The sequence below is a fragment of the Hemitrygon akajei genome, chromosome 18 (assembly GCF_048418815.1).
Source record: "Hemitrygon akajei chromosome 18, sHemAka1.3, whole genome shotgun sequence".
Classification (NCBI taxonomy): domain Eukaryota; kingdom Metazoa; phylum Chordata; class Chondrichthyes; order Myliobatiformes; family Dasyatidae; genus Hemitrygon; species Hemitrygon akajei.
In genome coordinates this window covers 63457553-63484893 of record NC_133141.1, presented here as the reverse complement: position 1 = coordinate 63484893, position 27341 = coordinate 63457553, and the positions used below count along the sequence as shown (strand labels likewise).

The 27341-nt window shown below is 42.3% G+C and overlaps 1 protein-coding gene across 2 annotated transcripts in view; it reads right to left on the bottom strand.

The window, feature by feature from the left end:
- Positions 1-25765, bottom strand: part of arl5c (ADP-ribosylation factor-like 5C) — a 66485-nt gene extending 40720 nt beyond the window's left edge. For both annotated transcript variants that reach the window (XM_073071739.1, XM_073071740.1), the window contains exon 1: positions 25361-25765. In XM_073071739.1, the coding sequence (XP_072927840.1) occupies positions 25361-25406 (46 nt within the window). In that variant the 5' untranslated portion in view covers positions 25407-25765. The remainder of the gene's footprint in view (positions 1-25360) is intronic.
- Positions 25766-27341: the final 1576 nt, after the last annotated feature.

Sequence of the window (27341 nt, the reverse complement as noted above, 5' to 3'; positions counted from 1 at the left end):
TGAGGCTGAATTTGGGAGTGTTGCATGCAATTTTGGCCACATACCTACTGGAAATATATGTTAAGACTTTATTCCTTGGTGTGTAGGAAAATGAGGAACATTGGATAGAAGTATAAAAGGGTAAATGTAAGCAGATGTTTTCAACATAAGCAGTGGGGAGGGGAGAGGAGAGAGCCATTAAGAGGATAGAAACACCCCTGCCCTATCATTCTGCCAAAAGGTAGGCAATTTAAAGATCAGCGTCATGAAGCTTTGTGTATGACAGGAATCTGTTTAATTTTCCCCTCGAAAAGTAGCCAAATTTAAACCCCTGTAGTGACCAATGCCAGTGAACCCCCCTCATCAGGCAAGCAGTAGAAATAAGTCAAACTATCTGACTTACAACTTCCTGACCTTTTATCACAGTGTTGTTATTGAAGTGTTACCGTTTTGCAGCTCAACTCTGCCACTGTCATAACTCTTGAGTTATGGGGAAACGTTAAATAGGTTATGACTTTATTCTCTGGAGCGTAAGAGAATGAGGGGAGATCTGATAGAGGTGTACAAAATTAAGGGGAATAAATAGGGTAAATGCAAGCAGGCTTTTTCCACTGAGGTTAGGTGACACTGGAACTGGATTTTATAATTTAAGGGTGAAAGGTGAGTTATTTCAAAGGGAACCTAAGGGGGAATTTCTTCACTCAAGAGGATGGTGCAAGTGTGGAATAAGCTGCAGTTCTAGTGGTGTTTGCAGGTTCGAATGCAACATTTGGGGGGGGGGGGGGAGGAGGGAGAAGAAATGTCGGACAAACAGTAAGTACTTTGCATCAGTCTTCAATGGAAGACAATAGCAGTATGCCAGAAAGTCACGAGTGTCGGGGGCAGAAGTGAGTGTAGTTGCTGTCACTAAGGAAAAGGATCTTGGGAAGCTGAAAGATCTGAAGGTAGAGAAATCATCTAGACAAGATGAACTACACACCAAGCTTCTGAAAGGTAGCTGGAGATCGTGCAGACATTAGTCATGATCTTTTGAGAATCACTAGATTCTGGCATAGTTCCAGAGGACTGAAAAATTCCACTCTTCAAGAAGAGAATGAGGCAGAAGAAAGGAAATTATAGGTTGACCTGATCACTGGGGTTGAGAAAATGTTGGGATCCATTATTAAGGATGAGGTTTCGGAATACTTGGGGATGTATGATAAAACAGGCCAACGTCAGCATGGTTTGCTTCAGGGGAGAACTTGCCTGACAAATCTGTTGGAATGATTTGAGGAAATAACAGGCAGGATAGACAAAGGAGAGTCGGGGATGTTATTTACTTGGATTTTCAGAAGGCCTGTCAAGGTGCCACACATGAGGCAGCTTAACAAAAACTCATGGCATTACAGGAAAGATACTAGCATGGATAGAAGATTGGCTAACTGGCAGGAGGCAAAGAGTGAGAATAAAGGGGACTTTTTTGGTTGACTGCCAGTGACTAGTGGTATCCTGCAGGGGTTGGTATTGGGACAGCTTCTTTTCATGTTATACAGTACGTCAACAATTTGGATGACAGAACTTCGCAAACGATACAAAGATAGGTGGAGGGGCGGGTAGTGTTGAGGAAACAGGAAGTCTCCAGAAAGACGTGCACAGATTGGGAGAATGGGCAAAGTGACAGATGGAATACAGTGTAGGGAAGTGCATGGTCATGCACTTTGGTAGAAGGAATAAAGGTGTAGACTATTTTATAAATGGGTTAAAATTCAAAAGTCAGAAGTGCAAAGGGACTTGCAAGTCCTTGTGCTGGATTCCCTGTAGGTTAACTTGCAAGTTGGGTCGGTGCTAAGGAAGGCAAATGCATTGTTAGCATTTATTTTAAGAGGACTAGAATATAAGAGCAAGGCAGTAATGCTGAGGCTTTATAAGGCAATGGGCAGACCGCACTTTGAGTATCGGGAAGTTTTGGGCTGCTTATCTAAAAGATAAACTGGCATTGGAGAGGGCCCAGAGGAGGTTCAGGAGAATGATTCTGGGAATGAAAGGGTCAGTCTCTGAGGAGTGTTTGATGGCTCTGGTTCTGTACTTGCTGGAGTTTAGAAGAATTTGGGGGGGGGGGGTGGTAAGAGAGAATCTCATTGAAAGGCCTAGATAGAGTGGATGTGGAGAGGATGTTTCTTATAGTGGGCGAGTCTAGGACCAGAGGGCACAGCCTCAGAATAGAGAATTGTCTATTTAGAACAGAGATGAGGAGGAATTTTTTTTAGCCGGAGAGTAATGAATCTGTGGAATTCATTGCCATGGATGGATACAGAGGCCAGGTTATTGAGTGTTTAAAGCGGGGGTTGATAGGTTCTTGGCTAGTCATGGGGAGAAGGCACAGGAGAATAGGGTTGAGGGGAATAATAAATTAGCTATGATAGAATGGTGGAGCAAACTCTACCATTAGAGTGAGCGGCCTAATTCTGCTCCAATGTCTTATGGTCTTAAATCCTTCTATTCTTGCAGACACCCCCAACTGCAATTACGTGATTCAATGGAGGACCTCACTGAACTTTTACTGAAATTAAAGGTTTTGTACCATTTGCAACATATAGTCAAGCATGTACAGACTCTGCTCCTTTAGTGAATATATTAACACTTAGATTTGTTTGACACCTCATTACCCTGAAGCTTATTGGATTATCTAAGCAGCCTCCAACCCTTCAAAGTTCACGAAGGGCTCATGAACAAGTAATGTTGTGCCAACCTTTTAATCTACTTTGAGATGAATTTTAAATTCAATTCTGGAGACTATGCAGCACAGACATCCACTCTTGTACAGACTTAGCTTTTGCAACAGTGTCTAGAGCAATTTAAAAAAATTCTTTACTTTTGGAATATTAACTGCTTATCCTCAAATGCCTCGTTTTTTCTAAAATGCTGCAGCTCTTTTCATGGTGTGTTGGAGGAGTTCCAGAATTTAAACCCAGTGATGAGGGAACAGAGCTACAATTCCAAGACAGAAAGGTATTTGCATCAATGACTACAGACTCTAAGTGTCACTATGCTTCTGGCATCAACATAATATGCCAGCATCTTTGGAATGAGGAAGAAACCTAGAGCTCCCAGAGGAAACTCATGTGGTTATGGGGAGAAGGTACAAACTCCTTACAGATAGCAGCAGGAATTGAACCGTGATTGCCAGTGCTGTAAAGCGTTATGTATCCGCAATACTACTGTACCGAGGGCAATTTGCAGGCTCCCATGACATGCTGCCCTTTGCCTCATCATTAGAGGTCATAAGTGGGAGGTGGCTCGAGGGTAGTTTGGGTGAGTATCCAGGGCATTCCGTAAATGGAATATACTGTAGCTACAGTGTAGTGTTGGACAAAATGAATGATTAGGGTAGTGAACAGGATGCCAGTCAAGTGGACTACCTTGCCCTGGGTAGCATCAAACTACTTTCTAACAAAATGCTAACGCACAGGCTCTACTCTTCTCTGGCAAAAAATGCAGAAATATTTTACATAGAACACAATGGGACACGCCCTCAGCCCACAACATATGCTGAACTTTTAACCTATTCTATCAATCTAACCCTTCCCTCCCACAAAGTCCTCCATTTTTCTATCATCCGTGTGTCTAAGAGTTTCTTAAATACCCCTGATGTATCTGACTCTACCGCCACCCCTGGCAAGGCATTCCACACACACCCCACTCTGTATAAAACAATATACTTTTGACACCCCTTCTCTAAACTTTCCTTCAATCTCCTTAAAATTGTGCCCCCTTCCACCCTTTCCCACCCTGAGAAATATTTTCTGGCTGCCCACTCCTGTTTGCTCTCTAGTCCAGGCAGCATCTTGGTAAATCTTCTGTCTAAAGCTAAAGCAGGCTAGTTCTTCAAACTGAAAAAACCAACATGCACATTCAACTCACACCGACATTGCCGTAAGTGAGATCCTGCTATGTGCAAACAGGCTATACAGGTTCCCCTATTACAATAGCATTAAGACTACAAAAAACCACAACCACCTTTAAATGCCATATTGTCCCTACTGTCCCAACTTGCTCCCACAACCTCAGAAAAAGAGTAAGGGACAGATAACAGAAAGGAGCAGAGCTATGGGAATGATAGGGAATGGAATGGTAGTTTATTCAGAAAGAGCTGTCATGGACCCAATTAGCTGAATGGTAGACACCCTCAGATCATGAAACTTAGCTAAAGAAATGCAAGCTTAATTTGCTTCCTACTTTAAGAGACACCACCAAATATAGGAGCAGAAGCAGGACATTCGGTCTATCAAGTCTGCTCTGCCATTCAATCATGGGCTGATCCAATTCTTCCAGTTATCCCCACTCCCCTGCCTTCTCCCCATACCCTTTGATGCCCTGGCTAATCAAGAACTTATCTATCTCTGCCTTAAATGCAACTAATGACTTGGCCTCCACAGCTGCTTGTGGCAACAAATACCACAGATTTACCAACCTCTGAAGTAATTTCTCCACATCTCTGTTCTAAATGGACGTCCTTCAATCCTGAATTTGTGCCCTCGTCCTAGAATCCCATACCATGGGAAATAACTTTGCCATATCTAATCTGTTCAGGCCTTTTAACATTCGGATAGTGCTTCACCTATTGCTTATCTGGACTCTATGTGCGCGGTGGTTGTCTCAGCTTCTCTCTGAAATGACTCAGCATGCCCATCAGCTCAGGGGCTATTAAGCTGACCTCCCCAGTGATTTAAATAGTGTAAAGGTATTAATTCCAAAATACCCCAATTAAATGAGAATTGATATTAAAATTCAAAGTTCAAAGTAAATTTATTATCAAATTACAGATAAGTCGTGATATACTAACTAGAGGTTAATTTTCTTGCAGGCATTCACAGAACAAAGAAATACAATAGAATCAATGAACAACTACACAAAAAGCAAAGACCAACACACAACCAATATGCAAAAGACGACAATCTGTGCAAATACAATAAATAAATAGTACTGAGAACATGAGTTGTAGAGTCCTTGAAGCTGAGATCATAGGTTGTGGAATCAGTTCAAAACTTGAGAGACGGATCTGCAAAAGGTCACGACTTGGTGAATGTTTGCAGGGGGCTGTATGTTTTGCCTACATTGAAGTCACACAGCCATCTGTCACCACAAACCTGACTGCAAAATGTAGAAACCATGGAGCTGGCGTCCTGAAACACAGCTCTGCAACAACATCTGAGGATTCCACTTCATCCTCCATGTGAAAAGAGGCCATTGGCATTCAAATAGCAGCTGTCAGCTTTATAGACACGTCAAACAAAACCCAAACAGTAACAGCTGCAAGCCTTCACACACGCGATACACAGATTGAACAACTCAACTTTCTTTTTCCCTCTTTAGGCTCTCACACAATTAAACTCCCAGGAACACTTGCTTACTGATATGTGCCATTTACAATGCTCCCCATTCAAAAATGCACATCCAGTGCCACAAGTCCTCCCTGGCGATAAGAAAGCATGGGTGAAGAACAAAAAAACCAGGATTGGCAAATAGGATGTGGCTTCAGTCTCTCAACATTTAGTGTTGTAATCAGGGAATGCTTCCTATCTAACAAGATGTCTTTACGATGAGATGGGCGGCATGGTAGCATAACTGTTAGCATAACACTATGACAGTGCCAGCAATTGGAGTTCAATACCCACCACTGTCTGTACCTCAATCAGAATCAGGTTTATTATCACTGGCATGTGTCGTGAAATTTGTTAACTTAGCAGCAGCAGTTCAATGCAATACATAACCTAGCAGAGAGAAAAATAATAATAAAATAAAACATAATAATAAAGTAGATTAATAATGTATATTGAATAGATTATTAAAAATGTGCAATAACAGAAATACTGTACATTAAAAAAAGTGAGGTAGTGTCCAAAGCTTCAAAGTCCATTTAGAAATCGATGGCAGAGAGGAAGAAGCTGTTCCTGAATTGCTGAGTTTGTGCCTTCAGGCTTCTGTATCTCAAGGTAGTATATCAGACAGAAACTGAGGACATGGAGGATCAACTCTCAGACAAGTTCAAATTCTACTAGGGAATGTAGAACACTAAAGCCCAGTACATGCCATACAGACAGGATGACCTTTTAACCTCCTCTAGGTCAATCTAAACCTTCCCTGCTCCATTTTTCTTTTATCCATGTGCCTAAGAGTTTCTAAAATACCCCAAATTAATCTACCTCTACCACCATCCTTGGCACTTACCACTGCGTGAAGAAGTTATCTCTGACAAACCTCACTTTCCTTCAATCACCTTAAACTTAACCATTTCCACTCTAGGAAGTCTCTGGCTACCCACTCAGTCTAAGCTTCTTATTATCTTGTACACTTGTATCAAGTTGCCTCTCATCACCCTTCGTGCCAAAGAGAAAAGCCCTAGCTTGCTCAACCTATGTGCTCTCTAATCTAGGGAGCATCCTGGTAAATCTCCTCTGCACCCTCTAAAGCTTCTATATTCTTCCTCTAATGAGCCAACCAGAACTGAACAAGCTGGAGAATTTGAATTTAAGCAATGAAGTAAATCTGAAATGGAAAGAGCTGGAATCAGTAGTGGAGACCATTAAACAACAGTGGTAAATACAAATGTTTCATCTATTGCTTGCCTGGACTCTATGTCCTCGGTGGTTGTCTCAGCTTCTCTCTGAGATGGTCCAGCATGCCCATCAGTTCAGGGGGCTATTAAGCTGACCACCTCAGTGATGTCCATGGTGGCATTTAGAGCTACATATGCAATTGCTAGAGAAACTCAATTGGTCAAGCAACATCTATGGAAAGTAATAAAGAGCTGGTGTTTCGGACTGAGACCATTCATCAGGACTCTGGTCTTGCCCTGAACCACTGGCTCTTCACCCCACATCATAGATGCTGCCTGACCTGCTGAGTTCCTCCAGCATTTTGTGTGTGTTACTCCAGACTTCCAGCATCTACAGAATCTGTTTATTATTAATAGAGATAAATTGGGGTGTTCTCTGAAAAGGGCCTTTGGGAAGTCAGAGTTCTCTTCTGTTTAAACAAAATGGCAATGCCACCACAATCCAGCCTGAAGTTACCTGCGGGTTTAGAATGCAAGTCCCACAGAGTCCCTGTACAGCCGTACACTGGAACAAACCAGAGCAACCCGGAAAGGAGAATACTTTTCATTCCAAAGCTCGCGAGATCCCACTCAGCAGAATACAGCAATAAAACAATCCAAAGTAACACTGCGGCTTAAAAATAAAACCAGTTGTTCAATTTACTAAGGTATGTAAAATAAAAGCCCCGCAAAAACAAAGGCATTGGTGTGTGGAAAATAGCTGGTTGTAACTAAAAAAAACACAATTCTTTAGGAATTCATTCACTGTCAAAAAATAATTGGTTTGGATCAACACATACAAAATGCTGGAGTAACTCAGCAGGCCAGGCAGCATCTATGGAAAAGAGTAGCCAATGCTTCAAGCCGAAATGTTGAGTGTACTCTTTTCCATAGAAACTGCGTGAGCTGCTGAGCTCCTCCAGCATTTTGTGTGTGTTGCTTGGATTTCCAGCGTCTACAGATTTTCTCTTGTCTGTGATTAGTTTGGATCATTTAGCTCCTCAGAGGTTCAACTGCTAGCTAAATTAACACTTCTTAGTACACCATTGCTCTACACAAGGCCATGAATCTAAGCTAGTAGGGAGAAAAGGCACCATTTGGCCTTAATTTGGCTTTGAATTTGGAGAAGGAAGTCTGAGAATCAGAATGGGAGTGCTGCGGGAGCCATTTTAATTTTTTCTTCTCATCGGGGTTGAGAGAGGCAGGACTGCGCAGGCGTGTGACTTCGGGCAGTGAAGCGCGTAAGACTTAAAAGGAACACAGCTTCATACAACGGGCAGTAGAGTGAGCCGGGAGCAGAGTGAAGGCTTAAGGGCTTTGACTCAACAGGCTTAGGCGGAAACGGGTGAGGCAAGGTAGGTTTAGTTTTCAATTTTTCCTGTTATTTGAGGAAAAGGGGAATTATGAGTGTGAGGGCAGCTTATTATTCTCGGTGTCGGATGTGATTGGTCCTGGAGTCTCCCGGCCTCCCGGACGTCCACATCTGTGCCAGGTGCGCCGAGCTGCAGCTCCTAAGGGACCGTGTTAGGGAACTGGAGCTGCAGCTCGATGACCTTCGTCTGGTCAGGGAGAGTGAGGAGTTGATAGAGAGGAGTTACAGGCAGGTGGTCACACCAGGGCCATGGGAGACAGACAGGTGGGTCACGGTTAGAGGAGGGAAGGGGAAGAGTCAGGTACTAGAGAGTACCCCAGTGGCCGTACTCCTGTTTGAGTACTGTTGGGGGGGGGGGGGGGCGCAGCCTACCTGGGGGAAGCAACAATGGCCGTACCTCCAGCACAGAGTCCAGCACTGTAGCTCAGAGGGGTAGGGAAAGGAAGAGGAAAGCAGTAGTAATAGGGGACTCGATAGTTAAGGGGTCAGACAGGCGATTCTGTGGATGCAGTCAGGAGACCCGGATGGTAGTTTGCCTCCCTGGTGCCAGGGTCTGGGATGTTTCTGATCGCGTCCAAGATATCCTGAAGTGGGAGGGTGAGGAGCTAGAGGTCGTGGTACATATAGGTACCAATGACATAGGTAGGAAAAGGGAAGAGGTCCTGAAAGGAGAATACAGGGAGTTAGGAAGGAAGTTGAGAAGAAGGACCGCCAAAGTAGTAATCTTGGGATTACTGCCTGTGCCACGTGACAGTGAGTGTAGGAATGGAATGAGGTGGAGGATAAATGCATGGCTGAGGAATTGGAGCAAGGGGAAGGGATTCAAGTTTCTGGAACATTGGAACCTCTTTCAAGGCAGGTGTGACCTGTACAAAAAGGACAGGTTGCACTTGAATCCTAGGGGGGATCAATATCCTGTGGGGAGATTTGCGAAGGCTACTGGGGAGACTTTAAACTACAATGGCTGGGGGGTGGGAATCAAATTGAAGAGATTAGGAGAGAAGAGGTTAGTTCACAAATAAAGAAAGCTAGTACACAGTGTGTGAGGGAGGATAGGCAGGTGACAAAAAAGGGGAGCGCTCAGACCGAAGATGTAGGGGAGAAGGAAGAAAAAGAAGATAGTAAAATTTATCACCATTAGGGATAAACAGAGTAAGAGGTGGAAAATGTCTTAAATGCATCTATTTTAATGCTAGGAGCATTGTAAGAAAGGTGGATGAGCTTAGAGCATGGATCGATACCTGGAAATATGATGTTATAGCTATTAGTGAAATATGGTTGTAGGAGGGGTGTGATTGGCAACTAATTATTCCTGGATTTCATTGCTTCAGGTGTGATAGAATTGGAGGGACAAGAGGGGGAGGTGTTGCATTGCTTGTCAGAGAAAATATTACAGCAGTGCTCTGGCAGGATAGATTAGAGGGCTCGTCTAGGGAGATTATTTGGATGGAATTGAGGAATGGGAAAGGTGTAGTAACACTTATAGGGGTGTATTATAGACCACCTAATGGGGAGCGAGAATTGGAGGAACAAATTTGTAAGGAGATAGCAGATATTTGTAGTAAGCACAAGGTTGTGATTGTGGGAGATTTTAATTTTCCACACATAGACTGGGAAGCCCAGACTGTAAAAGGGATGGATGGTTTGGAGTTTGTAAAATGTGTGCAAGGTAGTTTTTGGAGCAATATATAGAGGTACCAACTAGAGAAGGGGCAGTGTTGGATCTCCTGTTAGGGAATGAGATAGGTCAAGTGATGGAGGTATGTGTTGGGGAGCACTTCGGGTCCAGTGATCACAATGCCATTAGTTTCAACATAATTATGGAGAAGGATAAGTCTGGACCCAGGGTTGAGATTTTTGATTGGAGAAAGGCTAACTTTGAGGAGATGCGAAAGGATTTAGAAGGAGTGGATTGGGACAATTTGTTTTATGGGAAGGATGTAATAGAGAAATGGAGGTCATTTAAAGGTGAAATTTTGAGGGTACATAACCTTTATGTTCCTGTTAGGTTGAAAAGAAAGGTTAAAAGTTTGAGAGAGCAATGGCTTTCAAGGGATATTGGAAACTTGGTTCAGAAAAAGAGAGAGATCTACAATAAATATAGGCAGAATGGAGTAAATGAGGTGCTCGAGGAATATAAAGAATGTAATAAGAAACTTAAGAAAGAAATTAGAAAAGCTAAGACGGGAGGTTGCTTTGGCAAGTAAAGTGAAAATAAATCCAAAGGGTTTCTACAGTTATATTAATAGCAAAAGGATAGTGAGGAATAAAAATTGGTTCCTTAGAGAATCAGAGTGGACAGCTATGTGTGGAGGCAAAAGAGATGGGGGAGATTTTGAACAATTTCTTTTCTTTGGTATTCACTACGGAGAAGGATATTGAATTGTGTAAGGTAAGGGAAACAAGTAGGGTAGTTATGGAAACTATGATGATTAAAGAAGAGGAAGTACTGGAGCTTTTAAAGAATATAAAAGTGGATCAGTCTCTGGGTCCTGACAGGATATTTCAAATGTCATTAGAAACAGGGATGGTGCTGGAAGATTGGCGTATTGCTCATGTGGTTCCATTGTTTAAAAAGGGTTTTAAGAGTAAACCTAGCAATTATAGGCCTGTAAGTTTGATGTCAGTGGTGGGTAAATTAATGGAAAGTATTCTTAGAGATGGTATATATGATTATCTGGACAGACAGGGTCTGATTAGGAACAGTCAACATGGATTTGTGCGTTGACAAATATTAAATTTTTTGAAGAAGTTACTAGGAAGGTTGACGAGGGTAAAGCAGTGGATGTCGTCTTTATGGACTTCAGTAAGGCCTTTAACAAGGTCCCACACGGAAGGTTAGTTAGGAAGGTTCAATTGTTAGTAGTAAAATGGATATTGAAGTAATAAAATGGATTCAACAGTGGCTGGATGGGAGATGCCAGAGAGTAGTGGTGGATAACTGTTTGTCAGGTTGGAGGCCGGTGACTAGTGGTGTGCCTCAGAGATATGTACTGGGTCCAATGTTGTTTGTCATATACATTAATGATCTGGATGATGGAGTGGTAAATTGGATTAGTAAGTATGCAGATGATACTAAGATAGGTGGCGTTGTGGATAATGAAGTAGGTTTTCAAAGCTTGCAGAGAGATTTAGGCTAGTTAGAAGAGTGGGCTGAACGATGGCAGATGGAGTTTAATGCTGGTAGGTGTGAGGTGCTACATTTTGGTAGGACCAATCAAAATAGGACAGACATGGTAAATGGTAGGGCATTGAAGAATGCAGTAGAACAGAGTGATCGAGGAATAATGGTGCATTGTTCCCTGAAGGTGGAATCTCATGTGGATAGGGTGGTGAAGAAAGCTTTTGGTATGCTGGCCTTTATAAATCAGAGCATTGAGTATAGGAGTTGGGATGTAATGTTAAAATTGTGCAAGGCATTGGTGAGGCCAAATTTGGAGCGTTGTGTAGAGAGGAGATTTACTAGAATGTTACCTGGGTTTCAGCACCTAAGTTACAGAGAAAGGTTGAACAAGTTAGGTCTTTATTCTTTGGAGCGTAGAAGGTTGAAGGGGGACTTGATAGAGGAATTTAAAATTATGAGGGGGATAGATAGAGTTGACGTGTATAGGCTTTTTCCATTGAGAGTAGGGGAGATTCAAACAAGAGGACATGAGTTGAGAGTTAGGGGCAAAAGTTTAGGGGTAACACGAGGGGAACTTCTTTACTCAGAGAGTGGTAGCTGTGTGGAACGAGCTTCCAGTGGAAGTGGTAGAGGCAGGTTTGATATTGTCATAAAAAAAAATTGGATAGGTATATGGACAGGAAAGGAATGGAGGTTTATGGGCTGAGTGCAGGTCAGTGGGACTAGGTGAGAGTAAGCGTTCAGCACGGACTAGAAGGACTGAGATGGCCCGTTTACATGCTGTAATTGTTATATAGTTAATAAACAAAATGATGCTATCAACCAATGGTGACGTTTTATATTCAGCTCACAAAACTACTCGATACTCTAGTATATATGCCACTTCTTCTGAACTGTGATAGCTGCATTCTGCAGCATTTTTAAGGCCATTCTTTTGAACTGACTAAACAATCATCGCTTTTGCAGTCTTCTGGGGGATTCGGCGAACTAGACTCTTGAGCATGCAGGTATGACCATTGCTGGTGGTGGACGCTGCGTCAAGGTATGATGGCGAAAGATGAACCTGTGGGTGGCCCCATTACTTCACACTGGTTAAAGCGTTGAGCAAGAGGAGGGAAGATGAGAGAACCTGTTGGGAAGAGGAGGAGCTTAGGAGGAGACAATAGCACCTAATGGCGACTCCTTTGCTTGCATCTTTGGAAACTGTTCTATTTCCATCTTTAATATCTCTCTTTTTCCCTTTCAGGATTCTTTTGAAGACCCTGACCTGGAGTTAGTTAACTTTTAGTTCTTTGCGGGAATGGGATCCACTCTCAGGGTTTCATGACTGGCTGTTATTTGACATGCCAAGAGCGCAGCCTAAGAGCTCAGCTCACCTTTGGAGGGCTGAGATCCTGTGGCCCTGGAGACTGGCGGATCAAAGGTCAGTGTCCTGGCAGGAGATCGTGTGTCGTGGGAGTTGGAAGAAACGACACAACAGACTTAACATCGTAAACCAGCGAGTTGTTTGTTATGTCTCCCCTCTTGCTGTGAAACAAAGCCACCTCTTAGATAATAGGTGCAGGAGTAGGCCATTCAGCCCTTCAAGCCTGCACCGCCATTCAGTATGATCATGGCTGATCATCCACAATCAGTACCCCATTCCTGCCCTCTCCCCATATCCCCTATTAGGGAGAGGGAGAGAGAGAGAGAGAGAGAGAGAGAGAGCCTGTGGTATGGCAAATACCGGGTGAATGAATAATTTTTGGGGTACTGCAAGTCCGTGTCTTTGCTGTTGCTTTGTTGCACACTTGAGTGCTCGGAGGTGGCTGCCGATACTTTTTTTTGTTGGTGGGGGGGAGGGGAGATCGTTGCTTGCTGTCGCTTACACATGGGAAGGAGGGGAGCTGGCGGTGACTTTGGGGTTTTAACATTTAACTCATTCATTTTTTAGGGGCACTCCTCTTGGATGGTTGCGAAGAAAAAGCATTTCAGGATATATATTGTATGCATTTCCCTGACATTAAATGTACCTTTGAAACCTTTGAAGATTAAAATTGTTGAAGATGAGAGCAGAAAATAGACAGGTGTTCAGCGTTGTCTGCTTACATTTGACCAGTCTCCCTCTCTTCTCACTACCACTGTTGGGCAAGAGGTGCAAGAGTTTTGGGTTCCATGCCAGAAGGCTTGGTAGCAGCCACTGGACTCCTAAACAGGCTTCACTTGTCTGAGGTCAGAATGGGTTCCGCAGCTGTGGATTCACTTTTTGGGTCTCATGTCCCATGTGTTTTTGTTTACCTCTTTTGAATATTTGTGTGATTTGATCAAGGCGTCAAGGCCGAGGCGAAGGATGAACCAGGTCCAGCTCACTATTCCGTGAGGTTTACTCACTTACAACGCTGAACTAACTGCAGCTGTGGCCTGCAACCATTGACGCATGCCTCAGCACTGAACTGCTTCTGTGGCTATGGCCTGCAACCATCAGGCTCCTGGATATCAGCTTCACTTGGGCGCTGAACTGGCTCTGCACATGTGGGTTCACTTTTAGGAACACTGGTTAATTCTCTCTGTGTTATTTGTATACTTCTAAAAATTATTTGCATTATTTGTTTTACTTTTTTTCACACATTTGGTGTTTGATGGTCTTGATTGTGTGGATTTTGTTTAATGGGTTCAATCGTGTTTGTTTATGGCTGCCTGTAAGAAGACAAATTTCAAGTTGCATACAATATAAATACTTTAATAATAAACGCACTTTGAACTTTAATACCAGGCAGCTATCAAACCTTGAAGCTAAAGATTAATCTGCAGATTATAGGGATTTTTTTTCCTTAGCATTTGGGACAATTTATTTTCAAAACAGTTCTGTGGGTTCTGAAGTGAATGATGAGGCCACGAAGAACTGCAAACTCTTCCGTAGGTGGGGCATAGGACCTCAATATAGCGTGGTGATTTGAGCAATCGTTTTACTGAGCCAGCAATCATCAATTGGGGTTCAATTCCCATCCCTGTCTGTATGGAGTTTGTACACCCTCCCCATGACTGAGTTTTCTCCAAGTGTTACGGTTTATTCCCACATTCCAAAGCTGTACAGTTAGGTTGGACATGTAATGCTGGTTGCTGGAAACATAGCAACATTTACTATCCTCAGCACAATCCTCAGTCTGTATTTGTCATTCACGAAAAATAACGATTTCGCTTTATGTTCTGATGTCATTATGACAAATAAAGATAATTTTTCCGAAGTGTCTGACAAGACAAATAGTCACGTGATCTGTGAGGAGATGCACTCCTTCAGCCATGCTTTTGTATGCTCCTGATGTATGGAGTCGGAGTTTATAATATAATTCTTAGAGTACTTTTGAGTGATAATGTGACAAAATTTTCCAGCAGTTATCATTTCCTCAACAGGGGTTGATTTCCGTTGAGGATACTTGCAGTACATCCCAAGATCCTTTTTCTCTGTCCACCTGGTGGAGTTCAGAAATGAGTGAACTGGAGTCTCAATGCTAGAAATATAATAGAATGCAAATACTGGGATCCAGGTTATATCCCCAAACACATCGCACATCAAGACAAACATAAAATATTAAGACACCAAAATGGAATGTTTTTGATAAAACCAACATGAAACGTGCTTATAACCTTTTTAAAAAAACACAAACTGACAGTTCAAATGACTGAAAATTTTAAAAAACCTGCAATTGCTAGAAATCTGAACTAAAAACAGAAAATGCTCAGAGCACTCAACAGGTCAGGCAGTACCTGTGGAAAGAGAAACAGTTACCATTTCAGATTAATGCCCCTCCATCAGGTGACTTAGCAAGTAACACACAAAATGCTAGAGAAGCTCAGCAAATCTGGCAGCATCTATGGAGAGGAATAAAGAGCCTGCTGAGTTCCTCAAGCATTTTGTGTGTTTCTTTTGAGTTTCCAGCATCTGCAGAATGGCTTGTATAGATGATGTAACGAGGCGGTATTCAATCTAAAACATTACTGGGATCTTTCAATAAATGTTGCTTGACCCAGAGCCTTTCCAGCATTTTCTGATTTCAGTTCAAATAATGCTCACCTTAACGCAGTCACAATAGAGAAATCAACAAACCAGCAAACAATCCCCATTTATCTGCTTTTCTATCAGTTTATTACTCTTCAGATCCAATCCCAAGAAGCCCTTTGCCAAAAGTAAAAGCATCTGTGGCCCAATAACACCCAACCATGAAGGAAACTGGCAGAGTAATTTGATTGCAGCTTGTGCTTGGTAGTTGATTGATAACAATATGAAACTAACTACCAAAATAGGACTGACCTATTACAACACATGGGATGGCTGTATATAATGCTGTATGTTGAAGATCAGACAGATCTTTCCACTTCAGATACATTAATACTGAATTTGGGAAAGCCTCTTGAAGCTCATGAAATCTACAAGGTACTCAATGGTCTTAGCCCCAGCCTTCCATCATCAATTTCCTGAACACTGGCCCTCGTACCCTGGATTCCTACCCTTGTTCCTTGATGCCCCAATTATTTTATCTCATATCCTTGATCTCTTATAGTTCTACAATTATCACATGATCCCTGCCTCTTGCACTCTGTCTCCAACTATAGTAAAAAAAAACAAGGCTTCAAACAACCCTGTGCTCCACAATCCAGTTAGCCATGAGTATGCATTTCAGGAAGAATGACAGTGCAAGGTTTAATCCACTATCAGAGACATCAGAACATGAAAAATCCTGATTTAAAATTCCTTGGAGCAATGGAGGATGAGAGGTGACCTGATAGAGGTGTACAAGATGATGAGAGGCATTGATCGTGTGGATAGTCAGAGGCTTTTTTCCCCAGGGCTGAAATGGTTGCCACAAGAGGGCACAGGTTTAAAGTGGTACAGAGGAGATGTCAGGGGTAAATTTTTTTTTAAAACGCAGAGAGTGGCGAGTGCGTGGAATGGGCTGCCGGCAATGCTGGTGGAGGTGGATATGATAGGGTCTTTTAAGAGACTTTTGGATAGGTACATGGAGCCTAGAAAACTAGAGTGCTCTGGGTAAACCTATTAATTTCTAAGGTAGGGACATGCTCGGCACTACTTTGTGGACTGAAAGGCCTGTATTGTGCTGTCGGTTTTCTATATTTCTAAGTAATCTTTCCCTAGCAAGACACAAGATTTAGATTTACGAGCACTCCAATTCATACAGATAAAAGAAAACCATAAAAATGATCCATGCTGAAGTTAAAAGTGCAGATTTGCATTCTATACTCAGCAGTATATTCCACTTGTGATAACTTGTCCCCCAGTAGTGCCACTGATCTTATTTATTTAGAGATACAGCGCAGTAACAGGTCCTTCCAGTCCATCAAGCCCATGCCACCCAATTAACCTGTACAACTCTGTAATGTGGGTGGAAACTAGAGCATCTGGAGGAAACCCACACACTCACGGTGAAAAGGTATAAGTTCCTTGCAGACAGCACTATGATAGCTGTGATGCTACTGTGTAGCTAAGCCACCATCCTGCAAAATAATGTAAAACCACAGGGGCCATGGAAGCCCAGTAGCATACCAAACTACTAGCCTCAGAAAACCAGCTTGTATTGATGTTTTTAGTTTCTAAACTAACATATATAGAGCTGGGAGTGGTGGGGAGATTAACCAAAGGCACAAGCATCTACATAACCAACCCCTCACGACTATTACTCAGAAGACGAAACGTGGACAACAAGGTGTTTGGTCATTCTTCTATGTGACTGCTGAGACGACAACTTTAAACATCTAAACAGATATCTAATGAGTATCTTGTGGAATATAGCTGTATGATATGACTGGCTCTTCAAATGTACTGCATTAATGATCAAACACTGGGACATCCTGAGATTGTGAATTTGCAAGCCTTCCTTCCTGGTCACTACTACAGAGAATGAAGTTCAAGGTGAGGCAGAGAGAGAAGAAACCATAACTTGACACAAAGTTCCAGTCACCCCCACTTAAACCGTTTCATCTCTGCTAATTCATGTAATGGTAAAGATGGAGTAGTTGCAGCTTAAAAATGAATCCCGTTGCAATGCTTTTCCGGATTTTGCCTTACACAAATAAAAGTACTTTTGAAATGTATTACTGTAACAGAAAATTTGAGCCTTCCATTCACTCCAAATAACCAGAGGAAATGACATCAAAAGTTGAACTGGCTAGAAGTGTGCATGAAGAATCTCATTCAACCCAATTCCTTTACATAAATCTCAGCCTATGCAATCTCCCTCTCCTTCACCTTCTTACACCAAATAGTAAAATTTAAACTACAGCTTCAATATGATTTAAATTATACCAACATTCTTGGAATGATAATACTTCAAGCATGCTTTAGTACTTGATCACATTCACACAATTTTTTGGGGGGAATTTTTTGAGCAGAATATTCTTGCCTACTGATGCACTTCAACAGGTGCAGGAATGGGAATATACTAGACCAGAAAAAGACAAAGGATCTCATGAACAACCCTTTGTCAGGTGTCAATAGCCTGACTGCATACTCCCAGAACACTCACTTACATTCTGTCCTCACACTAGCAGGCAAACACACATGGTCAATTTGACTTGAAATCACAAAAGGTTTAAGCTATGGATTTGCAACAGGTAGAACCTATTGTGATTAAGGAATTATCTGGTTTACTAGTGAGGGATAAATACTCTCACACAAGTGAGCAGACTTGGAACTTGCAATTTCAAATTTCGAGCATGGGTCATTTCCACAGATGCTTATATCATCGATACAAACTGACATTTTAAATATGAATCTCGTGCCATGCTGGATATGGGTTATTTCAAAAACTGCTGGTCAATGAATTTAAGTAGCAGTAGAGATTTATGTCCATCGTGGAATCAATAAAATTCATTGCCACAAATGGCTGTGGAGGTCAAGTCACTGGGGATATTTAAAGTGGAGGTTGACAGAATTTATTATTTGCACAATTTGCCCTCTTTTACACATTGAATCTTTGTCAGTCATTGCTATGCCTAGTTTTTCATGGATTCTGTTGTATTTCTTTATTTTCCTGTAAACCAGGATTCAAGAAATTGAAACTCAAGGCAGTATATGGTGACATATGTATGTTAATAATAAATTTACTTTAACTTTGAGGCATCAACTTACAAATCTTACCCTGGCAATCTTTGTGAATTTTCATTGAAATCTGACTGCATGCCAGCACCAATGAAAGATCCCTTTACAATTTGGTCAAATGCATTTGCATCCTTCACCATGCTAAGTCAACTGCATTATCAGAAATCAGAGCAACATTCCTTAAACTTGACTTGCGCAAATCAGAACACTTAACCCCTTCATGTTAGTGCCATTAGATATGTAACATAAGCCCAAAGTAACTGTTGAAAGCTAACTAAATAAGCAAAATATTACCAAAATCATGAAACAGGGTTCAGATGTTATATGTAATTCAATGAAATGCCTACTTAAAGTGGATGTAATGAGGATATTTCTAATAGCGGTAGAGCCGAGAACCAAAGGGCACAAACTCAGAATACAAGGACCTCCATTTAGAACAGAGTTAAGGAATTTCTTTAGTCGAGGGTGGTAAAGCTGTGGAATTCATTGCCACAGACAATATGGAGGCCAAGTGATTGGGTATACTTAAAATGGCAGTTGATGGATTCTTGATTAGTAAGGGCATCAAATGTTATGGAGAGAAGGCAAGAGAATGGGGTTGAGAGGGAGAATAAATCATCTGTGATGGAAGGACGTAGCAGACTCAATGGGCCTATTTTTTAGAATGGTTTAATTCTGCTTCTGTCTTTTGGTCTTATTTAAGTTTTTTCCTTCCCTGTTCACTGCAAGAGCACAAACCCCTTCACTCCATTAATTGTGGAATTTATTCCATTGGTGCATTGCAAAGGATTGATACCTAAAGGCAGCATCAAAGTACGCACCTCAGGTACAAAACCAGTTAGTTGACAATCCAAAGAACTGTATGCATTACGAAGAACTGTGCAAAACGGGCCAATTGTGTCATGATATATCACGACAAATAGGACATGCTTGATGAGTCAATCACCAATCAAACTGGGATTAAGAAAAGAGATACAAAAAGAAATGGTTTGTTTTCTATTTATCTCACATTGGACCACCGAGTGCAGAAGGGAAATAAGTAACTTTTCCCAGAGTGGAAATGGCAAAGAACAGAGGGCATAGCTTTAAGGGGGCGTGTAGGGGAGGGGTGTGGAGTTTGAAGATGTGGGGGCGGGGGAAGGATTTTTTGGTGGTAGGTGCTGGGAATGTGTTGCTAAGAAAGGTGCTGGAAGCAGATACGAAATTTGAAATTTGAGAGGCATTTCACAGGCACAGAAACATATAGGGAACGGAGAGATATGGATCACATATGTGCAGGTAGACAATGTCAGCATGCAAACGGTGTGGCTAGCCCAATGTCAGAAGGAAAATGTCAAGATAATTATGGGGGATTTTAATATGAAAGTGGATTGGGAAAGTCAGGAAGGTACTGGGTCTCAGGGGAGGGAGTTTGTAGAATGCCTATGGGATGGCTTTTTGGAGCAGCTTGTCCATAAGCCCACCAGGGGATCGGCTGTTTTGGATTGGGTGCTGTGTAATGAACCTGAGGCGATTAGGGAGCTTGAGGTAATGGAACCCCTTGGAAGTAGTGATCACAGTATGATTGAGTTCAGTTTCAAATTTGAAAAGGAGAAGCTGGTATCAGGTGTATCAATATTTCAGTGGAACAAAGGAAATTACAGTGGTATGAAAGAGGAACTGGCCCAAGTTGATTGGAAAAGTAAGCTAGATGGAGGGATGGTAGAGCAGAATTGAATGAAATTCCTACAAGAAATAAGGAAAGTGCAGGAAAAATATATTCGAAGAAAGAAGAAAATCATGAATGGTAAAATGGCACAAATGTAGCTAACGAGAGCGGTTAAGGATAAAATAAAAGCAAAAGAGACGGCGTACAAGGAAGCAAAAATTAGTGGGAAAACTGAGGACTGGATGACTTTTAATAACTTACAGAAAGAAACTAAGAAAGTCATTAGGAAAGAAAAGATGAATTATGAAAGGAAGTTGGCAATTAACATAAAAAAGGATACTAAGAGTATTTTTAAATATATGAAGAGTGAAAGAGTGATACAGGTAGATATAGGACCGATTGAAAATGATGCTGGAGAAATTATAATTGGTAACAAAGAGATGGCAGAGGAACTAAATGAGTATTTTGCATCAGTCTTCACAGTGGAAGACATTAGCAACATACCTGATAGCCAGAGGTCTGAGGAAATAGAATTAGGTACAGTCAAGATTACTAGAGAGAAAGTGCTTGGGAAGCTAAATGGACTAAGGATAGATAAGTCTCCCGGACCGGATAAGGTGCACCCACGGGTCTGAAGGAGGTGGCTTTGGAGATTGTGGAGGCATTGGAAATGATCTTCCAGGAATCAATAGACGCTAGCATGGTTCCGGAGGACTGGAAGGTTGCAAATGTAGCTCCGCTGTTTAAGAAAGGAGGGAGGCAGCAAAAAGAAAATTACAGACCTATTAGTCTGACATCGGTAGTTGGAAAGTTATTGGAGTCCATCCTCAAGGATGAGGTTATGAAATACCTCAAGGTGCCTGACAAGATAGGCCCAAGCCAGCATGGTTTCATGAAGGGAAGATCCTGCCTCACCAACCTATTGGAATATTTTGAGGTAATCTCAAGTAAGATTGACAAGGGAGAGGCTGTGGATGTTGTGTATTTGGATTTTCAAAAGGCCTTTGATAAGGTGCCATATAAGAGGCTGCTTAATAATATGACAGTCCATGGAATTACAGGAAAGATATTGGAATGGGTGGAGCATTGGCTGATAGAAAGCAAAAGGTGGGAATAAAGGGATCCTATTCTGGTTGGTTGCCGGTTATTAGTGGTGTTCCGCAGGGGTCAGTGTTGGGGCCGCTTCTTTTTACACTGTATAGCGGTGACTTAGATTATGGATTAAATGGTTTTGTGGCTAAGTTTGCGGATGACACCAAGATAGGTGGAGCAACAGGAAGTGTTGAAGAAACGGAAGTGTTGCAGAGAGACTTGGTCAGTTTAGGAGAGTAGGCAAAGAAATGGCAGATGAGATACAATGTTGAGAAATGTAAGGTTGTACATTTTGGAAGAAGAAATAATTGGGCAGATCGTTATTTAGATGGGGAGAAAATTCAAAAATCAGAAGTGCAAAGGGACTTGGGGGTCCTCGTATAGGATACCCTAAAGGTTAACCACCAGATTAGATCGGCAGTAAGGAAAGCGAATGCAATGTTGGCATTCATTTCGAGAGGAATAGTGTATAAGAGTAAGGAGGTGTTGATGAGGCTCTATGGGGCACTGGTGAGACCTCATTTGGAATACTGTGTGCAGTTTTGGGCCCCCTATCTTAGAAGGGATGTACTGATGTTGGAGAGAGTTCACAGAAGATTTACAAGGATGATTCCTGGAATGCAGGGTCTTACATATGAGGAGTGTTTGTCGGCTCTTGGACTGTATTCATTAGAGTATAGAAGAATGAGAGGGGATCGGATAGAAACATTTCGAATGTTGAAAAAGTTGGACAGAGTAGATGTGGAAAGGCTGTTTCCCTTGGTGGGTGAGTCCAGGACAAAAGGCCACAGTCTTAGAATTAGAGGGTACCCATTTAAAACAGAGATGAGGAGAATTTTTTTTAGCCAGAGGGTCGTGGATTTATGGAATTCGTTGCCACATACAGCTGTGGAGGCTGATCACTGAGGGTGTTTGAGGAGGAGATTGATAGGTATCTAGTTAGTTAAGGTATCAAGGGATATGGGGAAAAAGCTGGAAATTGGAACTAGATGGGAGAATAGTTTAGCTCATGGTGGAGTGGCAGAGCAGACTCGATGGGCTGAATGGCCTACTTCTGCTCCTTTGTCTTGTGAACTGCTGCAGCAACTCAAGATAGCATGTCAAGAAGCAAAGTGCTTAGTTGATGTTTTAAGTTGAGACCCTCCATGAAGAATTAAGAAAGTGCATTAAGAAAGATTTTAATTTTAATTTTATTTAGAGATACAGCACAGTTACAGGCCCTTACAGCCCAACAAGACCACATCACCCAATTACACTCATGGGACCACATAACCCGGACATCTTTGGACTGTGGGAGGAAACCAGAGCACCCAGAGGAAACCCACACAGTCACGGGGAGAACATACAAACTCCTTACAGACAGCAGCAGGAATTGAACAAGGCCACCCCAGATATTCGATTAATAGGAGCAACATCTAATAGTCCAAAGACATCAGAGCTTATTGTACTTGTAAAGCTTTCAGATGAAACTTCTATAAAGTAACATCCATGGCTCTATAGATCTATGACATGCCTGGATAAATAGAAATTTAAAACTAATAATCGTCTCAGCAACTCTGCTTTGTTTACTGGGTATTTTAGAATTTTGGCCCAACAAGTTGCACTGCCCAGCAACACATCTATTTATCACTAGCCTAATGACAGGACAATTTACAGTGACCAATTATCCCACGAACTTTGCATGGACTGTCCCAAGCCTAGCTGCAAAAGGATGAGGGTGAGCAACCCCACCCAATAAATGCCCAGAGCTGCAGAAATACCAACAGAAGTTCCAAAGACCTCATCCCTGGAAGAGGAAGGATCTTTACCGATGTACGAAGTTGTGTGGTGAAAGGGGAAGCCACAGGGCTGATCGGCCCAGGTCCGAGGATTCTGGTGAGCTGCTGTTGGCGGCCTTGACCCAGTAGAGGTGATGGGCTTAAGATGAATTAACCTATTAACTGGCACATTTTTGGACTGTGGGAGGAAACCTACACAGTCATGGGGAGAATGTACAACTTTCTTACAGCACCGGAACTGAACTCCAGAACATGCTGAGCTGTAATAGCATCACCCTAACCACTACATGACCATGGCACCTACAATTACAACACTTATTAGGTTTAAGTACAAATTCTATTATACAGTCGGCCCTTCTTATCTGCGGATTCCGTATGCGCTGATTCAACCAACCGCGGATCAGGAACACCCGGAAGTTCTCTCTCCAGCACTCATTGCTTGAGCATGTACAGGCTATATTTTCTTGTCATTATACCCTAAACAACACAGTATAGCAACTATTTACATAGCACTTACATTGTATTAGGTATTATAAGTAATCTAGAAATGACTTAAAAGTACAGGCAGTCCGGGGGGGTTATGAATGAGTTCCATTCCTGAGTCTGTCTTTAAGTCGGATTTGAGGTCGGAACAGGTACATCCGGTATTATTTAGCATCAGTTAGTCAAACGTTTTTCTTCGTATATAGTACATATTTTACCTTTCTATGCATATAAAACACTTAAGAAACATACATATTTCAATAATTTAACCACTGCGTTGCTTAGTAATAATTGTAGCTTTCATCAGGGCAGAGCCTTTCACATTCTGCATTAAAATTGTTCCGATCGTTGACCGACTGTAGCCTAACGCTTTTCCGATGACCGATGGCACTTCACCTCTTTCTGATCACTATTACTTCCACCTTATTTTCAATTGCGATCATGATTATTTTCGTGAACAGAAACACCGCGGATTCAGAGCTGCGCCGCCAGGTCCTAATGTCCACCGCACTGACACGTTAAATAAAGTCAGGGGTTCTGCTGGGTCCTAAAGACCACCGGACTAATACATGCTAAATAAGGGACTTAAGCATCCGCGAATTTTGCTATCCTCGGGGGGGGGGGGGGGGTCCCGGAACCAATCCCCCGCGGATAAGGAGGGACGACTGTACAAACACTTCACCTCTGAGTATTCAGTGCGCCACAGGCAAATCAACTTTGCTCCAATTACATCACAATTACAAAACCTTCCCTGTGAACACTGGCACAGTAACCTAGAACCCTGAATTAGCATCCAATAGCATAGGGCTGCCCAAATAAACACTTCAATCAGGCCCCTACAGCTCCAATTCACTTTGAAAGAAAAATTCCAGACCTCAAATGTTAAGGTAAAAGGCCCAAAACAGAGCAATAATGCCCGAGCAATATCAGGTAAAATTATGAGACAAAAAGGTAACATAATGTTACTGGTACCAGGAACAAGCCTCATTTCAAGTAGCTGAAATGGATCAAGATAGCAGAAGCTAATTCTTTTACTAAAGATCCTTACCAAGGATGTAGGGCTCTCAAGTCCCTTTTCCATTGGATCACCTCAATCACTACACTCTAACTTGCAGACAGGGACAACTCACAAATCTATACTTTTACAGATAGAAGTCCAAGCTTTTAAAATTACATTCCAAGCAATGGGACAAGATTCAAAAGTTTCTTAAATCATGCTTATGAGTATAAATAAAATAAATAGAGACACAGAGAAGTTTAAATGTGTACAAGAGCGCAGCACAAAACAATTTTGTAATCTCAACGATTGGTGCTTGAAAAAAACCGGTCACTGTCAAGGGAGAAAACGCTACGAGGTGCAATTTTATTGTTAAGCACCTGGAAGAATCTCCAGACAGCTCAAGTCGCAATTTTTACCGGAATTCGAGAACTCGCGTCGGAGCCCTTTATTATGCATTTAAAGTGAGAGAGGGTAAATTCAAAGGGGATCTGAGAGGCAAGTCTTTTACTCAGAGTGGCGGATGCCTGGATGTCTGGTGTGATGGTGGAGGCAAATACCTTAGAGAATTTGAAGAGACGTTTAGATAGGCACATGGATGTGAGGAAAATGAAGGAATATGGATATTGTACATTGTAGGATGGATTCGTTTTGGGGTTTTTGTTTGATTCGCTTTTTAGCTGGTTCAGCATAACACTGTGGGCCGAAAGGCTTGTTCTTGTGTTGTACTGTTCTACGTTCTATCCACTGAAGAACCGCAAGTGTTGGCGAAACTTCAACCGGTTCAGACGGTCGCAACTTGTCTAACCTGATCTGAGTGCGCACTCAACTCTTCCTCACCCCCCCCCCCCCCCATGCGGACGCGCACTCACAAATCCCCCTCAACCTAAAAAAAACTTGTTTCTCCGGGCGCGCACTCGTACACCCCTCAATGCTTGCACACGACCGACCCTGGACGATGTTAAGTGCAGTCAGTGTAACCAAGTCTACACTACCCCTTTCCCACCGCAGTGTCCAGATTACACCAGAACCGGGAATCTGCCTCCACCCCCACCCCACCCGCCGGCCAGGACCCAGCTCTCCCATCACCACTCCCGTCGCCAGCCAGGACCGTGGTCTCTCCCCCTCTCCTTTGAACTGGGGTTTGGGTCTCTCTCCGGCGTACTATGACTTGGGTTGTCTCCTCCCCCTCCCTCCACCGGCCCAAGCCGGTGCCTTACCTTGGTTACAGAAGAGTCCCATCAGCTTGGTCAGAAACATCCCCATCTTCCTGCGTTCCCTCCGAGAGTCTGGCCCACAGATCCAAACGGTAGAGTCAAATGAACCCCGGGTCGTCGATCACCCGCCTGCCCACTCCGCGGCCTGCTTCAGCACCAATCCACCGGGGTCGATTTCCACCCTCCCACAGGGTCGAGAGCGTTAGAGGGCGGCCGCGGTGCCCACCGAAATCCGGAGATCGAGGAACAGAAACTCAAAGGGAACAAAAACCTCTCAATCGCTGAAAAGCTATAAAAAAACCTCGGGCTTTTTCTTTTAAAAGGTACCCGCCAGCAGAATTTAACTAGACACCAATATTCTGGCGATTCGGCAACAGAAACCATACATCCACCCTAACACACACCCACTCAGCGGGGACTGCCCATCATGCCTACTATACCTTCTATTTATACCCTCTGTCCCTTCCTGCGCATGCCCCCCGCTACAGCTACCAATCAAAATCAGCAAAGGCCCACCCATCTCGGGAGTTCAGAATATTGTGCGCTTAATGTTTATCCTGAACGGTAAATAATTAATAAAATGATCCTCTCTGTGGAGAACCATAAATAACAGAGAAGTAAACAACATCTTCCTGTTTCTAAAATAAAGCATGTACCTTTCATAAACGTAAGTAAATTCCTGTCTGATTTTGACACTTCCACACTTTTACCAATAAACTTACACTTTCAAATAAAAATATTTCCCTTAGGATCCAGACCTTCCAAGGCACACATAACATAAGTGCCTAAAATTAGTAAGGAGTAAGGGGTTTAGAGGGGATCTGCGGAAGAACTTTTTTCATAGGGATGTTGGGGGGAGGGGTCGGTGGTGGGGGGTGGTAGTTATATCAACTCCTCCCTGAGAAGCAAATTGGATTTGCTCCAATTTGCCTAATAGACCATCAGGTCCACAGCAAATACCATTTCATTGGCTCTTCACTCAACCCAAAGATGCATATATCAGGACACTCGCTCTTTATCAATTACAGCTCGGCATTCAATACTATCATCCCCTCAATACTAATCAATAAGCATCAAGACCTTGGCCTCAATACCTCCTTGTGCAATTGGGTCCTTGATTTCCTCACTTGCAAACCCCAGACAGCTCAGAGTGGCAACAACTACTCCTCCACAATCTCCATCAGCACAGGTGCACCACAAGGCTGTGAGAGCCCCCTGCTCTACTCACTTTACACTTATGACTGTGTGGCTAAGCACAACTCCAAAGCCATTTTCAAGTTTGCTGATGACACCACTGTCATAAGCCAAATCAAAGGTTGTGGCGAACTAGCACATGGGAAGGAGATTGAAAATCTGATTCATTTTCAAGGACTCTTCATCTCATATTCTCTATTTTTATTGCTTATTTATTTATTATTATTATTTCTTTCTTTTTGTATTTGCACAGTTTGTTGTCTTTACACACTGGTTGAAAACCCAAGTTGGTGCGGTCTTTCATTGATTCTAATATGGATTTATTGAGTATGCCCACAAAAATGAATCTCAGGGTGGTACATATATGTACAGTACTTTCATAGTAAATTTACTTCGAACTTTGAACTTTGAAATTGCCACTCACTGCCCCAGCGGCAATTAATATGTAATATGCAATATTAAATATAATATTTAACAATATAATTGAATTAGTTTAGGTAAGAGTATTGTGGAGAATACAGGGTTACATGGTTGTTGGTGGTTGTAGGATTGAAGAAACTGTGATACAATGTTTATTTTATTCACTCAAAGTATCTAAATTACAGTTACTAAATATTTTCTGCATCAAGTACAGTAGTGGAGATGCTAACATTGAAAAATATTTAATCATTTGAATTAATCTGGTGTTTCATCACTTCACAGAAGCACAACTGGATACCAACTTACAAATAACCAGTTAAGAAATATTTTAACTGGTGATCAAAAGTTTTATCACAGAAATGTGAGCGAG